Consider the following 19,152-nt stretch of genomic DNA (forward strand, 5'->3'; position numbering starts at 1 on the left):
CACTGAAAAAGGTCAGTTCTTTTCTCTTTGAGCATCTGGAACGATTTTTTGATTCTCTTAAGCGCTAGCTAGGGTTAGTGGCTGACCTCATCCCGGGATTGAACCACAAGAGAAAAATAATTCTCTCCTGTCTCCTTAGATTGGGACCGTTGCCCTGGCAGCTAGGGAAGCAGGAGACCCTCTCGGTCCCTAGCTGTGAGTCCCGAGGAAAATAGAACTGAGCTTTTTAGCGTAGTCATGTACACGTCTCTACCTCTCTTGTTTCTGGTTTATGAATTGTTTCTTAAGGCTGAGTGACTGAACGATTTCTGTTTATATGTTGTCTAAGATGCAACTCATCTCAGATAGCAATTGATTGGTTTTGTTGTACCCTCAGGCTTTTGCTCTCCGTTCTGTTTTAGGATTAAGGTTTTGCAGTCATTTCTGAACTGTTTTTGCTTCGACTATTCCATCCCCACGTCCATTTCACTGATATGTAGTTTTCTCTCATTTTGTGTTTGGAAGGAATCTTGAAAGTTCATTTCAGGAATGAGGAACTTGTGGCCAGAAAAGCTATACTGAGATCCTACTTTATGAAAGGCGTTTTACTAGGTGCGTTGTGAGAGAAGATTAATCAAACATGTAAACACTTTGGCAGTTTCAGGTCTCATTTAAATGTCACCTCCCAGAGAGGCTTTCACAGAACACAGTATCTGGACTTGCCCCTCTTCACCATTATTCACTCTCAGTACCTTCATCGACAGAATAGTTTATTTGTTAAGTTTGCCCCTTTCAGTCCAGATTGAAAATTCCAAGTCTGTTTCGTTGGTAGTTGGATCTCAGGGCTTACCACAGTGCCTCGCCTACTGGCAAGCAGTAAGTCTTCAATTCATGTTTATTGAAAGAATGATTAGATATATGCTTAAATAATATTTTAAGGTTTTTGAGCATGGGTTCATACTGTATGGGGCTTCCCTGGTGGCTCAGCAGTAAAGAATCCGCCTGCCAATGCAGGAGACACGGGTCCCTGGGTCAGGAAGATCCCCTGGAGAAGGAGATGGCAACACACTCCAGTATTCTTGCCTGGGAAATCCCATGGACAGAGGAGCCTGGCAGGCTACCGTCCATGGGGTCGCAAAGAGCTGGACATGATTTAGCTACTAAACTACTGTGACAAGCAACCACATACTGTATAAGAAATTATGGATATTGAAAGTCAAAAGAGATTCTTGATCCTGCCTGAGTGCTCTCTTGTTAAAAATGAAATGTCTTTTTTTTTTTTTGCCAGGAAAAAAATAAAGAGCATTTAAAAAGTTAGCCAAGGGAATATGGAGTTGTTTGGGTGTAGACTTTCAGATTGGGAACATAAAAAAGTTGTAGCAATGGATGGTGACGACGGTTGCAAAGCAGTCTAAATGTACTTAATGCCACTGAACTGTACACTTAATATTGGCTAAAATGGTATGTTTTATGTATATTTTACCACAGTTGAAAAAAAGTCAGCCAAGTGATAGAAGTAATGGCTATGAAAATTTTTAGCTTATAACTAAGTTGTCTTTATATTTTTGTTCCTTATGTTTGATTTTCCCTTCTCTCAATTTCTTTTCCTTCCTTTGGCCAGGAAGAATATTGGAAATGTATTTTTTTTCCTTTTGCCTTTTAACCATATCCACTCTCTCTATTGGCACGCTTGACTTTAAAAGTTTTCATGCTCATCTTTTGCATAGCTTTATCCTTTTCCCTCTAATCTTTTTAATCTGACAAAAACAGGTTAAGCACTGTGAACTTAAATTTTGCATCTAAATAAGTGTCTTATCCTAAAATATACTACTGCCTAGCTCTCTTACTTCTATTTTTAGAGTTCCACCTGTTTCTGTCTATAAGATTTAATTAAAATTATCTTGCTATGAAAAAAAGTTTAGATCTTTTACTCTTTCTCTTTTTAATGCTTAATTTGCTGGGACCTCCTTGAAAAGGAGAAAATTGAAGTCTAAGTCATTTATTACTTAATGTATGAGAATAACACAGTGAGTCAAGTTATGTCCCAGACTGTGGTCATGTATCATAAGGTCATGCTTATTGGTTATTTAATCCTACCCTCAATAAGTTTATTTTTGTTAAGCTTGAACTTTCCATAAGTAGCATTCCTTGGAAGTTTGAAAATTGAAATTTTGTGTTTCACATATCTAGTTAAGGCAGTTTTTTAGAGTTGAGTTCTTTACCAATTAGAATGCCAATGGAAATTTCCTTAGAGTAAATAATTGGTTCAGCTAACATCCATCTTCTCACAGCGGTACAATAAAAAGGAAAGAAGAATAAAGGCAAAATTTTTTCTCCTTTTGATGAAAACACTTAGGATTTACTCTTTTAACTTTCGTGTCTGTCATACAGCAGTGTTAGCTATAGTCATCATTACACCCCTAATACTTATTTACCTTGTAACCTAAAGTTTGTACCTTTTGACCACTTTCCTCTAATTACCCCTCTTCTTACCCCCCACTTCTGATAACCATGAATATGATCTCTTTTTCTGTGAGTTTGTCTGTTTGCTTGTTTTAGATTGCACTCATAAGTGAGGTCATACTATATTTGTTTTATTTCATTTATCATAATGCCTTCAGGGTCCATATAGGTTGTCACAAGTGACAGGATTTCCTCATTTATATATGGCTGAATAATATTCCATTTGTGTGTGTGTGTGTATTTTCAAACTTCCTTTATCCATCAGTGAACATTTAGGTTGTTCCCATATCTTGGCTATTGTAGATAATCCTGCTGTGAACTTGGGAGTTCCTTAGACTATTGGGAGGAAATTTTGTTTAGAGAAAAGGACATGTTGAAAGGTTTTATAAATATGTACATTTTCTGGGGGGTGAGTTCATAGCTTTTTTTTTTCAGATTTTCAAAAATTTGGCTTACCCAGAACATGTTAAGAACCACTGTTTGTATCATTAAATTAGCTAATTTATGCAGCTAATTAGTATACTGAGCATAAAGTATGTACTCAACAAATGTTAACTGTTGTTGTTAATATTAAAACACCTTCTGTGTTCCAGGGCAAGAGTGGAGAAGAAATGGTGTCAAAAAATTAGGCAGGGGCTGGGTCATATAGGATTTTATAGGTCACAGTAGGTATGCATTCATGAATTTAGCTGGAAAGAAGTCTTTTAAGCTGGAGAGTGGCTTGAACTGATTGACATTTAACTTTTTGGAGAGTAGTAAGAATGGGAGCAGGGAGACTGGTAAGAGCCTATTGAAGTGGTCCAGGAGAGAAGCTATAGTTCCTTGGTTAATTAATGAAATTTCAGAGTGTGTTTTAGGTAGAAACTACTGGATTTACAAATAGATTGGTAATGGAAGCATGAAAGAAAGGGAGGCATGAAGGATGACCCCTGGGTTTTTGGACTGAGAACTGGAGTTGATGGTGGTGCTGTTTAATGAGATGGAGAAGATAGGAATTATGGTTTTTCACATATGTTAATAGAGATGTCACATAGCCACTTAGATATATAACTCTGAAGTTCGGGAAAATATTGGGGCTGGAAATAGAAATATGGAGTCCTTGGCATATAAATGGTGGTAAAGGGTATGGGACTAGATGAGATTTCCTTGGGAGACTTTCAGTCGAGAGTGAAGCCAGCCTGGGGTGGGCCCTGAGTGGAAGGGGAGACTGAAGGAATCAGTGAGGAAGGAGAAGAACCAGCATAGTGGTTTTGTAGAAGCTGGAGTGTTTGAAGGAGAGTGGTTAGTGAGTGGATGCTGCAAAGGGGTCACATAAGAGAGAACAGAGAAGTGACCACTGGATTTAGCAACACAGGTCATCAGTAACCTCCATGACAGCTGTTTCCATGCATGTAGTTTGTGGTAGGCTAAAGAATGTGAGGTAAGGAAGAGGAGACAACAGGATGGACAGCTGAAAAACTTTTGCCTTGAAGTAGTGAGGAAGTCGTGGGGTCAAGAGTTTCTTCAAAGAAGGTAAATTCCAGAGCAGACTTACTTGTTGAGTATGAGCCAATAGAGAGGGTAGAAACTGGTTGTGCAATAGATTATTCAGGATGTCTTTGACAAAGCAAGAGAAGGTGGAATCCAGAGCCTGAGCAGAGGAGTTTGTCTTTTCTGATAGCAGGGACTTCAGTGACTGGAAGGAGAGTCTGAGTATGAGTAAAGATGGGCTTCCCTGGTGGTTCATGTGGTAAAAAATCCTCCTGAAATGTAGGAGACCCGGGTTTGAGCCCTGGCTCTGGAAGATTCCCTGGAGAAGGGAATGGCAACCCACTCTAGTATTCTTGCCTGGAGAGTTCCTCGGACAGAGGAGCCTGCGGGGGCTACAGTCCATAGTGTCACAAAGAGTCGGACACAACTGAACAACTTAATATACACACAGACACTTATACATACACACGAGTAAAGATACAGGTGGTTTTGAACATTCATTTTTCCCAACACCCTACTAAAATATTGTTTCCCTTTTTAAAGATGGGGAGAGTAAGGAAATCGTTTATTTGTGTAACATCATGGCTCAGTAGCATCAGTAATCATAGAACTCAAATCTCTAGACTTCTAGGTGAGTGAGTGTTTCAGTTTATGTTCTGTGAGATTGATATGTCATAACATGTAAAATAATGTGTTTTGTTCCTTCTTGGCTTATCTGGGTGTTTTGTTCTAGGGACAGATCTAGAAGCATCTTTGCTAAGTTTTGAAAAACTTGACCGGGCTTCACCAGACCTTTGGCCAGAACAATGTAAGTTTTTGGTTTCTTTATATCAAAATAGATGGGAAAACCAGTGCTACTTTGAGGAACATTTTTGAAGAGTTATCATTTAACTGTAATGATTATAATTTTATTTCAGAGGAAGGGACTGAATTCTGTGGTCTGGTAGTAAGAATAGCTGTTTAGTAGTTCAGTTCTTTCAGAGCATAGTGTGACTCAGGAAATGATAGAGAACTTTTAAAAAATTATTTTTAAAAGCTATATCTGTAATAACTCAGACAATATGAAATGTATCAAGTAATTCCTTGCCTCCTTAAGTGCTGATAAAGTTAACTGCTGTTGTAGTTCAGTACAGAACTTTTGTATTTTTTTTAACGCTTACACAAGTAAGCAAATAAATATTTTAAAGTATATAGAGTTTTTTTGCTTTGTTTTATTATGGGGTTATATGATTAGTGATCTACAGCTTAACTTAATTTAATGCCTAGTAATTTATCAATGGATCTTTCCATGTTGATAGGTATATATTTATTTCATTTTTTAATTTTATTGTCTAGATTTACTATAGCTTATGAACTCATACCCTATTTGGAAACCTAATAATATCCAAGTTTTGATATTACAAACAATTTCACAATGTCTATCTTTGTGCACATGAAAGAGGGTGACTGCGTATGGGAGTGCCCATTTCCTTACATACTAGCCAATACTGAATGATTAATGTTCTGTTTTTTCTTTTTAGTACCAGGTGTTGCTGAATTTGCAGCTTCCTTCAAAAGTGTAAGTAATACCTCACATAATGAAGTTTTTCCAACTTTTTGCTTCTGGGTAAAATCTCAAGTATTTTTTAATTTCTTTATTTTCAAGAATAATGTTTTTGCCTTCATAGTGTTTTGTAACTACAACCCTGGAAGTCTGTTTATATCATCGTCATGTTAATGATGCTAATGCTGTATTTTGATATTTTGACCTTTGGCTATTAGCCTCTTCTCTCAGCTTAAACGATGTTAAGGTAAAGCAATTGAAATATCTAATGTAATGCCAATATTCTTTTGGCCCAAACCATGATTTTGAAGTGTTTCTCTTTTGTTTATGTGATGCATTATGACTTTAACTTATACCTCCCTGGAGGAGTTTCTCAGTGGCTCATCAGAAACCGAAGAAAGACATTGAGTAGAGCCACAACTTTTCCATTTCCTGGGGCAGCAAGCATTGCACTGGATGCCCTAGATATGTTCTCTTATATATTCCCACAACCAGGAAGATAGGATGATTATGATGTTAGCTAGCATGTACACGATGTGTACCATATGCCAGGCACTGTTGTAAGCACTTTACATACATTATTTAGTCTTTACCAAACCATATGAGGGGGATTTCCCTAGCAGTCCAGTCGTTAGGTCTCAGTGCTTTCACGGTCCTGGCCCTAAGTTCAGTCCCTGGTTGGGAAACTAAGATCCTGCAAGCTGTGTGATGTGGCCAGGAAACAAACAAAAACCCATATGACGTATAGGTACTATTATTATCCATATTTTACAGACAGATAAGCACAGAGATGTTAAGTAGTTTACCCAAGATTATAGGCTATATATGGCAAAACCAGGCTTTGAACCTATAAGTCTACTTATTAGCATCCATGCTTATTATACATACTTAGAAGCGTTTGTGCCCAAAGTTAGAAGCACTGACTAGCAGAGAAGCTTAGATGTTAAGTTACTTGCCCAAGTCCTAGTGAGTGACAGGCTAGGATTTGAGCAGAGATCTGTCTGATTCCAAAGCTCATGCTGTTCCTATTAATAGATTAGGGATTTGTAATTAACTCTCTTAGTACCTTACCATATGCTTAACATTCTCTACTCATTAGGTTAAAGGTTAACTTAGTTAGGGTTAAAGATACTGAGTTAAATATTAAGGCCTGTGGCTTTCAGGGTCCATGAACATATTTGTTCAAAGGGACCTTGTTGTAGCTTCTTTTATTTTTCCAGAAGGTAGGGTTGTATGAAAGCTGGAGTGTGTGACTTTAACATATAGGAAGCCCTGAGCATGAGTGAAGGGTAGCATAGGGTTTTGAAGGCAGATACACTTGGATTTGAATCCTGAATCTGTTATTTCACTATCTGTGACCTGAGCAAGTTTCCTAACATTTTTGAGCCTTAGTTTTCTCATCTAATACTGTCTCATAGGCTTCTTAGTATAAAACGGCATAATGCGTATAAAATGCTTTGCATAGTACCAAGAACTAATAAGCAATACACAGTAGCTAGTATTAGATCAACTTTTGTCTAGTAGGTTAAATAGAAAGATTTGATTTAGTTTTCATAAATTCTCATTCATACTGAATTTTTAGTTAATTATATTTGTTACAACTAACTACTTTGAGTTGTAAACATAAATAAGTGGTTTTTAAAACTTTTATTAGAGCATGGTGTATTTTGAAAATCTGATGAAATATCTATACCTTTTCCCTAGAAGTATGTACATACGTATTGAGTTTTGTTTCTAGGGGTTCAGGGCCATCCCAGGGCCTCAGGTTAAGATCTCCTGGAATATTCTGATTCCCTACTGGGGTAAAAGTGGTGAATTTGACCTAAAACCTTCAAGGAAGGTAGAGTAGTGGTTTTGGAACTCAGACTTCATGGGTTTTGAATCATGGTTCCAGTAGCTCTATGACTTGAGGGAAGTGATTTATAATCTTCCTAAACATCTGTTGTTTTTTTAATTTGTAAAATGAGGAGGATAATAATACCTTTTTCATAGGGTTGATTTGGAAAATAAATGACATGATGCATGTAAAGTGTTTTACTTATCACACAGTACCAAGTAAAAGTGAATTTTTTGAAAAGGAAAAGCATAAATGAGTCCTGGAGATATAATATACAGCATGGTAACTACAGTTAATAATATAACTGTAGTTAATAATACTGTATTGCCTGTTTGAAAGTTGCTAAGAGATCTTAGGGCTTCCCTGGTGGCTCACTCATTATAAGAAAAAAACTTTTGTAGCCATATATATGGTGATGAATGTCAACTCAACTTCTTGTGGCAGTCATTTCCCGATATTCACAAATACTGAATTTTTATGCTGTGCACCCAAAACTAATATAATGGTATGTGTCAATTATACTTCAGTTTAAGAAAAGGAAAAGGGCTCAAAGTTGAAGGGAAATCTCATCAGAATTGTTGATATACCAGCTGTGGAGCTTTTAAAAAATAGATATGTAATGCCCTTGCTCAGTTCTTCCCACTGGACCCTCTCCCACACTCTGATATTCTGAATCAGTGCATCTGGGTAATGGCCTAGTTATTTGTATATTTTTAAAGTTATGCAGCTGGTTCTCATGTGTAGCCTGGATTGAAGGCTGTTATGCCAAAGCTGTTCTAAGAATGAGCTCTCTTTGATATTTTGTAAGTTCACTATCAGGAATGAGAAGAAACTTAAAATTCTAAAGTTTTCTATAACATTTACAATAAAATGAAATTTTAAGTGATGAGCATTCCAGTATTCTCTTTTTCAGATTGAAGATTTTCTTATTCTTGGTTCTTCTTTGAAAATCTTCTCCGTCAGCAAATGGTACTTCCTGATTATTGTTTCAAACAGTTCATTTGGAGGTTTTCAGTAGTTGTGAATTTCCAGTAGTTTCTTTCCAATAAGTTATACCAATAACTATACCAATCTGTTATACATATAGCAGTAACAGTAGTCAGACCTAATTTTCTAAGATTATTTCTTTAAAACCAGCTTTTAAAGATGAAGAGTATTGTTTTGTAAGGGTTCTCTGTGTAGGCCATATCTGAACCTGGAGAAGTCTGGGTATTTGAAATGACAATTTGCCAGTGTTTTCAAGGGTTTCCCTGGTGGCTCAGGTGGTAAAGAATCTGCCTGCAATGTGGAACACCCAGGTTTGATCCCTGGGTTGAGAAGCTCCCCTGGAGAAGGGACCTACTCCAGTATTCTTGCCTGGATAATTCCATGGACAGAGGAGCCTGGTGGGCTATAGGCCATGGAGTTTCAGAGTTAGACAGCTGTGTGAAAAGCTCTTTTTCTTATAAGAAAGAAGAGTAGGGTCTCTTCATACTTTGCGTTTGTCTGAATGGATATATTATTTTCTGACAGCCTATTACTAGCTCTCCACCCAAATGGATGGCTGAAATAGAACGTGATGACATCGACATGTTGAAAGGTAAGCAGTGCTGGTGACCTTTAACTTTTGACCTGACATTTGTTCCTCCACATACCACCTTAACAGTTTTTCTCTCACTATTCCCTTACAAGTATTCTTGGCTTCAAATTGCCTGTTTAGCCATCATACTCATGTTTTTCATATATAAATGCCCTTCTCTACTTTTTCATGTGTAGAAATCTTACCAATTCAAGACTCAATCAAAATGATTGCTGCTGCTGCTAAATGCCCTTCTCTACTTTTTCATGTGTAGAAATCTTACCAATTCAAGACTCAATCATAATGATTGCTGCTGCTGCTAAGTTCCTGTAATATTAACTTTATTTTGTATGATGCTCAGAGTTAATCAAAAGCTCTCATGTAAAGTTTCTCATTCTAATTCTCATAAAGGTTCTTTGAGTTAAGTATGATATCTAAGTTTCAGAGGTTAACTTAAACCAAGGTTTATTAGAAAGAGTTAAAATTTAAACTCTGATCTTTTTAAGACTAGTCTGTTATTGCTATAACACAAGTGGCTTATTTAGGATTTACTGCCATCTATTGTTGGCAGTACTATTAATTGACAACCCTGGAGTGGGTTAAGACCTGTCTTTTAGTTCTTTCTGTCTCATCAATTTCTCCAACAAAGAATACTGTAAGTAGTGAATATTTGATAAATGACTTGGAACTCAACCACAAAGTAGAAATTTAAATTAAAAAACATTAATTTTCCTTGATTTTGCTCTACTTTATTTAATTTTTTATTATCCTTCTAGTGGTAAGATTCATGATGGTAGTGAAGTAATAGACTGAAGTTAAGGTAGAAAATCCGGGATTCTTAAGCTATTTAAGCAGCCGAACAGATCGAGAAAGTCTACTTATGCCAGATATAGATAATAATTGTGGCGTGATAAGTTGCAGAAAATAACACCTCTATTTGATCTCAGAAGTAATTTATTGTTCTGCGTGAAATACTTAAAAGCAGATCCCCTCCTCCAGCCAGGGGAAAATTAAGTCTCAAGGGCATCTCAGGTTCATTGCTTTAATGTTCCAAACAGACATTTATATAATATTCCATCAGCATGTATTTTCTAAGGAAACTTCAAAGTTTTAGTAAAGGATCAGAGCATTATATTTTATGCAGATTGACTTATGTTTTAAACCTAAAAGTAATTTGGTGCTATTTAAATGCAAATCTCGAAAAGTAAGTTTTTACTTTAAGTCTACTGTCTTCTTTTCTGGTAAACTTTAACAATTTTTATAGGCATTTGATTTGACGGAAAAGTTTGGATTAATATTTAGTCTTTTTTTCCTAAACAAAGTATGCCTTTTATGATAGAGTGTGCTGGAATAATGACTGAGTTTACTAGGTTATATATATTTTTCTCTGTACAGTGCAAGTATATTGGAAACTGTTAGAGTTTTAAGTGATGGAATGTCAAATCAAACTAGCTTAAGCAAAAGGATTTTATTCACATAAGTAAAAATTCTAGGAGTAGAAATAGCTTTGAGCATATCTTGATCCTTGACTCTTATTTACTTTTTATCACTATTTTATTTAGTGTATCATTGCTATTTTATTGTTAATTGAAATATTGTGTATGTATGCTCAGTCATATATAACTCTTTGAGACCCCATGAACTGTAGCCTGCCAGGCTCCTCTGTCAATGGAATTTTCCAGTCAAGAATATTGGAGCAGGTTACCATTTCCTACTCCAGAAGATCTTCCTGACCTAGGGATTGCACCTGGGAAGGGCTTCCCTGGTAGCTCAGCTGGTGAAGAATCCGCCTGCAATGTAGGAGATCCTGGTTCTATTCCTGGGTAGGTCGGGAATATCCCCTAAAGAAGGGATAGGCTACCCACTCCAATATTCTTGGGCTTCCATAGTGGTTAGCAAGTAAAGAATCCGCCTGTAATGTGGGAAACCTGAGTTCAATCCCTGTGTTGGGAAGATCTACCTGGGTTGGAAACAGCTACCCACTCCAGTATTCTGGCTTGGCGAATTCCATGAACTGTATAGTCCATGGGGTTGCAAAGAGTTGGACATGACTGAGTGACTTTCACACGCACTTTCTTTTCACTTGGGAAGTATCAGCTGGACCAGTGAGAACTTGTGAATGACGGTGGAGATGGTGTCCATACTGCAAGTCAAAGATCTGTCTGTAGGCTTTCTCAGTGCTGTGTCCGATCACGAGGTTCCATATTAGTGTATTCATCTTGTATGATAGGCAAAGTGAATGATATAAAAGGATCCTCAGGATAAAACACATAATTGCTATTGTATTTATGCTAACTCTCTTCTCATTAAGTGGGTAAGTTCATATGAGGCATTTGCAGTGGTGGAAAAATTCATTGATTTGTATGTCTGTGTGTTTAGGGTGAGTGAGTGGATAGGAAGAGATATGGATCCATTTTCTATTTACTCAGTAGTAATTAAGTTTGAAAACTTTTATAGCAAGGGTTTGCAACCCATGTGAGTTGTTACTAGAAAGAAAGAAAGAAATGGTATTGAAGTGAATGATTCTGTTTCAGAACTGGGGAGCCTCACCACAGCTAACTTGATGGAGAAGGTACGAGGCCTTCAGAACCTGGCCTATCAGTTGGGGCTGGATGAGTGTGAGTACCCAGATCACATTTATTTAGGGGCCATCCTGTGTGTTTCATGATTGCGTTCGGGCATAATTCAAGAAGTATCTTTATTAGGTGTTCTAAAGGTAAGAAGCCACTGTAATCTATGAAGTAAGCCTTTTACGATAGAGTGAGCTGGAATAATTACTGAGTTTACTAGGTTGCAAGTTATTTTTCTCTGTACAGTGAAAGTATATTGGAAACTCTTTGAGTGTTAAGTGATAGAATGTCCAATCAAACTAGCTTAAGCAAAAGGATTTTATTCACATAAATCAAAATTCTAGGAGTAGAAATAGTTTTGAGCATATCTTGATCCTTGACTCTTACTGACTTACTTTTTATTGATGTAGAGTTGATTTACAATGTTGTGTTAATTTCTGCTGTACAGCAAAGTGACGCAGTTATACTCATATATACATTCTCTTTTATATTTTTTCATTATGGTTTATCACAGGATATTCAATATAGTCCCCTGTGCTATATAATAGGACCTTGTTTATCCATTCTAAATGTAATAGTTTGCACCTGCTAACCCCATACTCCCAGTCCATCCCTCCCCAGATCCATGACACTTAGTGATGTCTTAGGAATGTGCTCTTGTTCTTGCTTTTGTTTTACATCTCAGAGTTCTGCTTCACTCATGCATTATTATTATTCTTTGACCTTGCACTCAGGAAGGTGACCAATAGGAGCTCCAGTTTATATGTCTTTAAATCTTGTAATCCCAAAGGAAAGAAGATGTTTTCTGAAAATTCCCCAGAAAAGGTCCTGTGGGGGCCTCTGACTATTCCATCTTGGCTTACATACCTTTCCTGGAACCAAGTCCTTTAGCCAGGTAGCATAGAGCACTGAGATGGGCCAGCCTGGGGCCAGGGTGCACATGCAGATTGGAACCGTTAAGTCTGACTCAGATCATGTGGAATGCATTTGGGGAGGATTGCTTCCCCAAAGGAAGGGTATTGTAACACACCAAGAATGTAATCTGCCAGTATGAGTAATGCTTTTAAAATTCTGTATTCCTGTCTGCTCTCCAGTCTTTTAGTTTAAAATGATTTTTAACTATATTTCTTTCCATACTCTGTTCATTATAAAACTGGAAAAGGAATTGTAGAAGATTTTCACTTTGTAATTGAAAGAAATACTCAACATAGAGTGTTAGAACTTTGTTCTCATTGGGTAGGTACTTCCTCAGACCTTGATAAATGCACAATTTTGAGAGACTACTGTAGCTTATAACTTTCTTCAAAATTGTTTTGTACTGATTAATGTAATTCCCAACAGCAGTTTAACAAATTGTTTCTCTTGTTTATAGAACATGCAGTGGATTTGTCCACATCATTGATTTTACTACCAATTCAACATTTCACTTTAAAATTTAATTTAAAACTACCAATTTTCGACTAATAGCACTTCCTTAGTCCTGTTTTTGTTTTCTTTATTTCCATTACTATCATTAGCAGTTGACGTTTGTTTCCCAAGAAAACATTTTAAAATCACTTCATGGATCAAGGAGCAGAGAGCCACAGACTGCTCTGAGACACGGTTGCTAGATGGTCTGCGATGTGCACTTGTTCCCTAACTCCTCTGTATACTAGTCATTTATTTCTCGTGACTGAAGCTTGTCGGCAGAATTACTCTTTACCATGTATGTCACAGACCTCAAGGGTTTATAATGAAAACCCCATGATTATTAAATTCATAAATGCGAGACTTATACAGTGTAGAACTTGATTCTGTTTCTAGCTCTGGATAATACATGCTGTAATGATCACAGTGATCAATCCTTTATCTATGTCAGTTTTTCTTATGAAATAAAGTTTTTTCAAAAGAGAGATAAAATTTTATGCTTATATCAAAAAGATGCTATATTACTGAATGTATTTATCAACAGTGTTGTCTCTAGTTAGTTGTAGATGAAATTACTATATTCCCTCTGATTAGTTTTTCTTTTCCTATTTTCCTGCTGAGAAAGATAATGAAGTATTTTTTCTCTACTTTTTATTATGAAAAATTTCAAACATATACCAAAGGAGAGAAAGTAGAATATTGACGTTATATACTGATGACTTGGTTTTATAGTTAGCATCTGGCCAATCTATTTCAACCTCTGCCAACATACATAATTAAAGCAAATCTCAGGCATCATATTGTTTCATTACTAAATAACTTCATATGTGAGTCCAAAAGACAAAGACTTTCCTTTTTTTTTCTTAAGTATAATTGCGATTCTATTAATTATGCCTAAAGAATTTTAACAGACTTGTTTAATATCATCAGATAACCAATCAGAATTCATATTTCCCTGGTTCACTCATAATTGTCTTTATATAGTTGGTTGGTTTGAATCAGGATTTAAGTAAGGTGTACTATATTTGATTAATATGTCTCTTAAGTTTCTTTTAATCTGGCATAGTTCCACCTCCCTATTATTTTCCTTTGCCATTTATTATTGTTACTTTTTCTGTGGAATTTTCCCCATTCTGGATTTTATTCCTTTTATCCCTGTGGTAGTGCTTAATATGTCCATCTATCCCTTCTTATTTCCCAGTAATTAGATTTAGAAGCTCATACAGATACAGGATTGATTTTTATTTTTATTTTGACAAGAATATTTCATAAATGGTGTTGTACACATCCTTCAGAAGGGTACATCCTGTCTGCTTGTCTTGATCTTTGTGATGTTAAGATTAATTCATTGGTAAAGGTATTGTTTGCCTGATCTGTTACTCATAAAATTCTCTATCAGCCTTATAACCAGTGTTTTAGCAGCCATTGAAAACTGCCTAGATTCACTATTTTGTTATAAGCTGTGAAATGGTATTACACTAATTCTATCATTCCTTCTTATTAGCTAGGATTTTTCTGTGAAGAACCTTATCTTAACCAACTCTTCATTATTTATTACCTTGAATGCTCTTCTTACTGGATAAATGATTCTTTATCAGTTTTTAGGATAACGAGTTGGTTCTCTGAGCATCAGTAAATCTATTTTAATGTCTTTGCACAAAAACAGAAACTTGGTGTGGTTTGTTTCAGTTTTTATTCCACACAGCTAAGATCATCAATATTATTAATTATTTATTATTTCTAAAACTTAAGGCTTTGGAGGTAGGGGTTTGAAGTCACCTAACTCAGTGACCTTAAGCAGGGAACCAAAATTATGCTGTAGAAATGCTTGTTTCTGCCAGATGAGTTCTATGAGCACAGCTGAGATTTCTCGAAATTATTTTCTAGTTCAAAATACAGCTTTCTTTCAGTTTCTGTAGCAGTGTTTTGCTAACTGATTGTCATTTTCCCTGATCATAATAATTAGTTGACATGCAGAAAATAGTTTTTTAATTTAGAATTGGTAAGAATCACATTGATATGTAGTGGATTTCTTGGCTATAACCTCTTTGTTTTATTGTGTATAGGGTATTTGCATAAAAACAAGATCCTTTTTGTCCTTACAGATTATTCATCTACTCTAGGGGTTGACATTTACTTGACACCCTAATCTGGTGTTTCGATATCTCAATCCTCCTTCCTGCATTAATTGAGAGGATGACATGGATGAAAAATAAGCAATACGAACTGATGAATCCCCAAGGACCCCTGATCCTGTTTTCATGCAAATATCTGTAACTGATAAAGATGATGGAAAGAAAAAAAATGCAAAAAAAATTTGTCCTCAAAACATGATTGTTTGTCACTTCCCTGGAGCATTGTTAGTGTTAGTATAGAAAAAATGTGAGCCTTCTAGGGCTAATAGCAACTAGATTGTATCTTTTGGAAGATGAACCCTGCCTCTTGATTTAGTACGTGATTATATCTCAGATAACCCTTTTGGTGTCCAGGTTTTAGAATGCAATAATGTTTTATATAGGTATTTATAGCTTTTCATGATTGGGGCCCCCAGACTTTATATGGGTAGTTAATTTATGTGAAATTCCCATGAAATATATAGAATTATAAAAAACTACCTTTACTGTATGAAAAATTCCATTTCTGTTACTTCCATCTGAGTTCTGTGTCCTTCTTGTTTTACCAAAACTATTGTAGTCACCTTCTAACTGCCCTCCTTGTGTCTCAGCTACCTCATATCAGTCCATCTTGTTTACCAATACAAGGTTAATCTTTCTAAAGTAGTGTTTGCTTTCTGTTTGTCCTTTACTCATAAGTCATTAGTAGTATTTCATTACCCATACAATAAAATTCAGATTCCTTAACATGGCTTTCAAAATCCCCTTACTCTGGGCTGAGCCTAATGTCTAGCCTTCTTACTGCTCCCGAACAGAATACCGTGCGTTGTCTGCATTTGAAATTCTCTTCCTGGGACACTTCCCCATCTTCTTAATTCAATTCATGTTGTTCCTTTTCTCAGGAAGCCCTCCCTGACCTATTTCTAATATAGGAATTTTATTTGTCCTTCATTGTTTAGCCAGAATCTACCTCTTTCATCAGCCTTTCCTTTTCAAACTTGATCTAGAAAGTAAACTCACTTTTCTGACCTCCGAGATAGCTCCTAGAGCAGTTCATTTGTTTCATTTTTTTGTCACTTTTACCATTTTGGGAGACTTTTGGTTTGTGTGTTATCTCTTAGATTAATTGTAGCTCTTGAAGGTAAGAATCATATTTTGGAGCTGTCTTCTGTAACCCACAGAGTACCTGCCATATGGTAGATATGCAGTATGTATTTGCTGATTGAATGACTGAATGATCAACTCCTTAATGCCTTTTGATGAAATGAGCAGATTTTTTTAATGAAATCCATTCACTTAAAACTGAAAAAGTGGAGCTTCTGGAAATTGTTCTTTTTCTGGATAGTTTGTGTTTTAATGATGAGTAGTAACATTTGAAGATCTCATAATGTCTGGAATTTTTCTTTTATGATAGTGGATGATCAACCACACATAGTAAATATAGTGTGAAGCTTCTTGATAATGGTTTGATTTTGTCTTCTACCTGACCCCTGCTCCTGCTGCTGCTACTAAGTCGCTTCAGTCAGGACCGACTCTGTGCAACCCCATAGAGGGCAGCCTACCAGGCTCCCCCGTCCCTGGGATTCTCCAGGCAAGAACACTGGAGTGTGTTGCCATTTCCGTCTCCAATGGATGAAAGTGAAAAGTGAAAATGAAGTCGCTCAGTCGTGTCCAATCCTAGCGACCCCATGGACTGCAGCCCACAGCATTATTATGACCTGGACAGTGTTCATGATTTAGTCATGTAAGTTGTAGCAGCACATGTCTTGTTTTATTCCTCAGACCCATTGAACTGTCATAAATCTTATCGAATATTGATTCTCAACAGTTTTTTTCCATTAAAAAAAAAATTACCCCTGTCTTTGAAGGCTACAAACATTTTAGTAATTATGTGGATGACCTGCTTGCTGGCGATATTCAAAATAATTTTAAATGGAATGTGAAGATTGGGAAAGCAGCAGATCATGCAATTTGAAACTAGAGCTAAAGCTTGGAGTTCTGATTCATTTCTTCCCTTTCATTTTTTTTATGACAGCTTTACTGAGATGTAATTCACATACCCTGCAATTCACTTATTTATAGTGTACAATTCAGTGATTTTTAGTATTTTCAGAGATGTGCAGCCATTACCACAATCAATTTTAAAACATTTTTGTCACCCCTCAAAGAAATCCTGTACTCGTTAGCAGTCACTCCTCATTTTCCCCTAAACTCCATAGGCCTAGGCCACTACTAGTATACTTCCTGTCTTTATGAATGTCTCGTGTAGACATGTCATATAAATTAAATCATATTATGTGGTCTTTTGTGACTGGTTTCTTTCACTTATCATAGTATTTTCAATGTTCATCTGTGTTGAAGCATGTATCAAGACTTCATTTCTGTTTAGAATTGAATAATGTTCTACTGTATAGGTGTATTTTTAGGTTATTTACATTATATTTATCCACTAGTTAGTGGGCATTTGGGTTATTTCCTTTATTTGGCTAGTATGAATAATGCTGCTGTGAACATTCATGTACTCGTTTTTATGTGGACATATGTTTTCATCCTCTTTAGTTTATGACTAGGAATGGAATTTCTGGGTCATATGGTAACTCTATATCTAATCTTTTGAGGAACTGTCAGAATATTTTCCATACTGGCTGCACCATTTTACATTCCCATCAGCAGTGTGTGAAGGTTCCAATTTCTCAACACGTTGCCAATACTTACTATTTGTTTTTTTAAAATTATTACAAAATCCGTCCTAGTGGATGTATTATGAAGAGTGGTATTTCACCGTGGTTTGGGTTTGCATTTTTCCTAATAACTAGTGATATTGAGCATATTTTCATGTACCTATTGACTAGTTGTATGTCTTTTTTAGAGAACTATATTCAGGTCCTTTGCCCAGTTAAAAATTGGATTTTGTTTTTAATTATTGAGTTTTAAGAGTTCTTTATGTATTCTAGAAACAGGTTGCTTTTTTGATACGTAATTTGTAGAACATTTTCTTACAGTTTGTGGGTTATCTTCTTACTTAAGGTATTCTTTGAGACACAGAAGTTTTAATTTTAATGAAGTCCAATTTATCGGTTATTTATTTTGTTGGTTGTATTTTGATGTCATACCTAAGAAACTATTGCCTAATTATAAAGATTTATACCTATGTTTTCTTCTAAGAGTTTTATTCTTTAGCTCTTATAGTTAGGTATTTGATCCATTTTAAGTTAATTTTTTATATATGGTATGAGGTTATGGATGCAAATTAATTCTTTTGAGTGTGGATATCTAGTTTTCAGCACCATTTGTTGAAAAGACTATTCCTTTCCCACTGAATTGTATTGGCATTTTTGTAAGAAATCAATTGACCATAAACATGAAGTTTTATTTCTGGACTCTCAGTTCTGTTCTACTGACTTGTATATCTGTGCTTACAGCAGTACCTCACTGTTTTGATTACTGTAACTTTGTAGTAAGTTTTGAAATTTGGATTTGTGAGTTTTCCAACTTTGTCTTTCTGTTTGAAGATTTTTCTTTCTTTTTTTTTTTTATGTTCTGGGTCTCATGAATTTCCATAGGAATTTTAACTTGTCAGTTGTTGCAAAGAGGTCAGATGACATTTGAGTAGGAATTGCATTGAATCTGTAGATTAGTTTCAGGGAGAGTATTTTCATCTTAATGAAATTAAGGTCATTCATGAATGTGGTATATCTTTCTGTTTATTCAAGTCTCCTTTCATTTCTTTGAACAATATTTTGCAGTTTGCAAAGTATAAGTTTTGCACTTCATTTGTTAAAATGCATTCCTGTCTTAACTTTTTTGATGCTATTATAAATGGAATTGTTTTTCTAATTTCATTTTCAGTTTGTGCATTGCTACTGTAGAGAAATACAATCAATTTTTGTATATTGATATTATATCCTGCAACTTTCCTGAACTTATTTATTAGTTCTAATTGTATTTTAGTAGATTACTTAAGATATTCTATATACAGAATTGTCATATGCAAATAGAGATATTTTACTTCTTCATTTCCAATCTGGATGTCTTTTCTTTCTCTCTTTTTTCATTCCTTCTTTTTCTTACCTTTCTTTTCCTTTTCTTTCTTCTTATTTCATTTTTATCTAATTGCCCTGGCTAGAAATTCCAGTATGGTGTTGAATAGAAGTGGCAAGAGTGGACATCCTTGTCTTCCTCTTGATCTTAGGGAGAAAACATTAAGTATG

General features: G+C 35.7%; 1 protein-coding gene across 7 annotated transcripts in view; it reads left to right on the forward strand.

The window, feature by feature from the left end:
• LIN52 (lin-52 DREAM MuvB core complex component) overlaps positions 1-19,152 on the forward strand; it is a 112,711-nt gene that overhangs the window by 407 nt on the left and 93,152 nt on the right. For 2 of the 7 annotated variants that reach the window (XR_009496074.1, XM_024997863.2), the window contains exons 1-5: positions 18-4,543; positions 4,646-4,720; positions 5,433-5,470; positions 8,805-8,871; positions 11,385-11,468. Coding sequence is in view for 6 of the 7 variants with exons in the window: in XM_024997863.2 (XP_024853631.1) it covers positions 4,456-4,543; positions 4,646-4,720; positions 5,433-5,470; positions 8,805-8,871; positions 11,385-11,468 (352 nt within the window). In the remaining variant the exon portion in view is untranslated. 7 annotated transcript variants of the gene reach the window in all.

Source organism: Bos taurus, chromosome 10 (assembly GCF_002263795.3).
Source record: "Bos taurus isolate L1 Dominette 01449 registration number 42190680 breed Hereford chromosome 10, ARS-UCD2.0, whole genome shotgun sequence".
In the NCBI taxonomy this organism is placed as follows: domain Eukaryota; kingdom Metazoa; phylum Chordata; class Mammalia; order Artiodactyla; family Bovidae; genus Bos; species Bos taurus.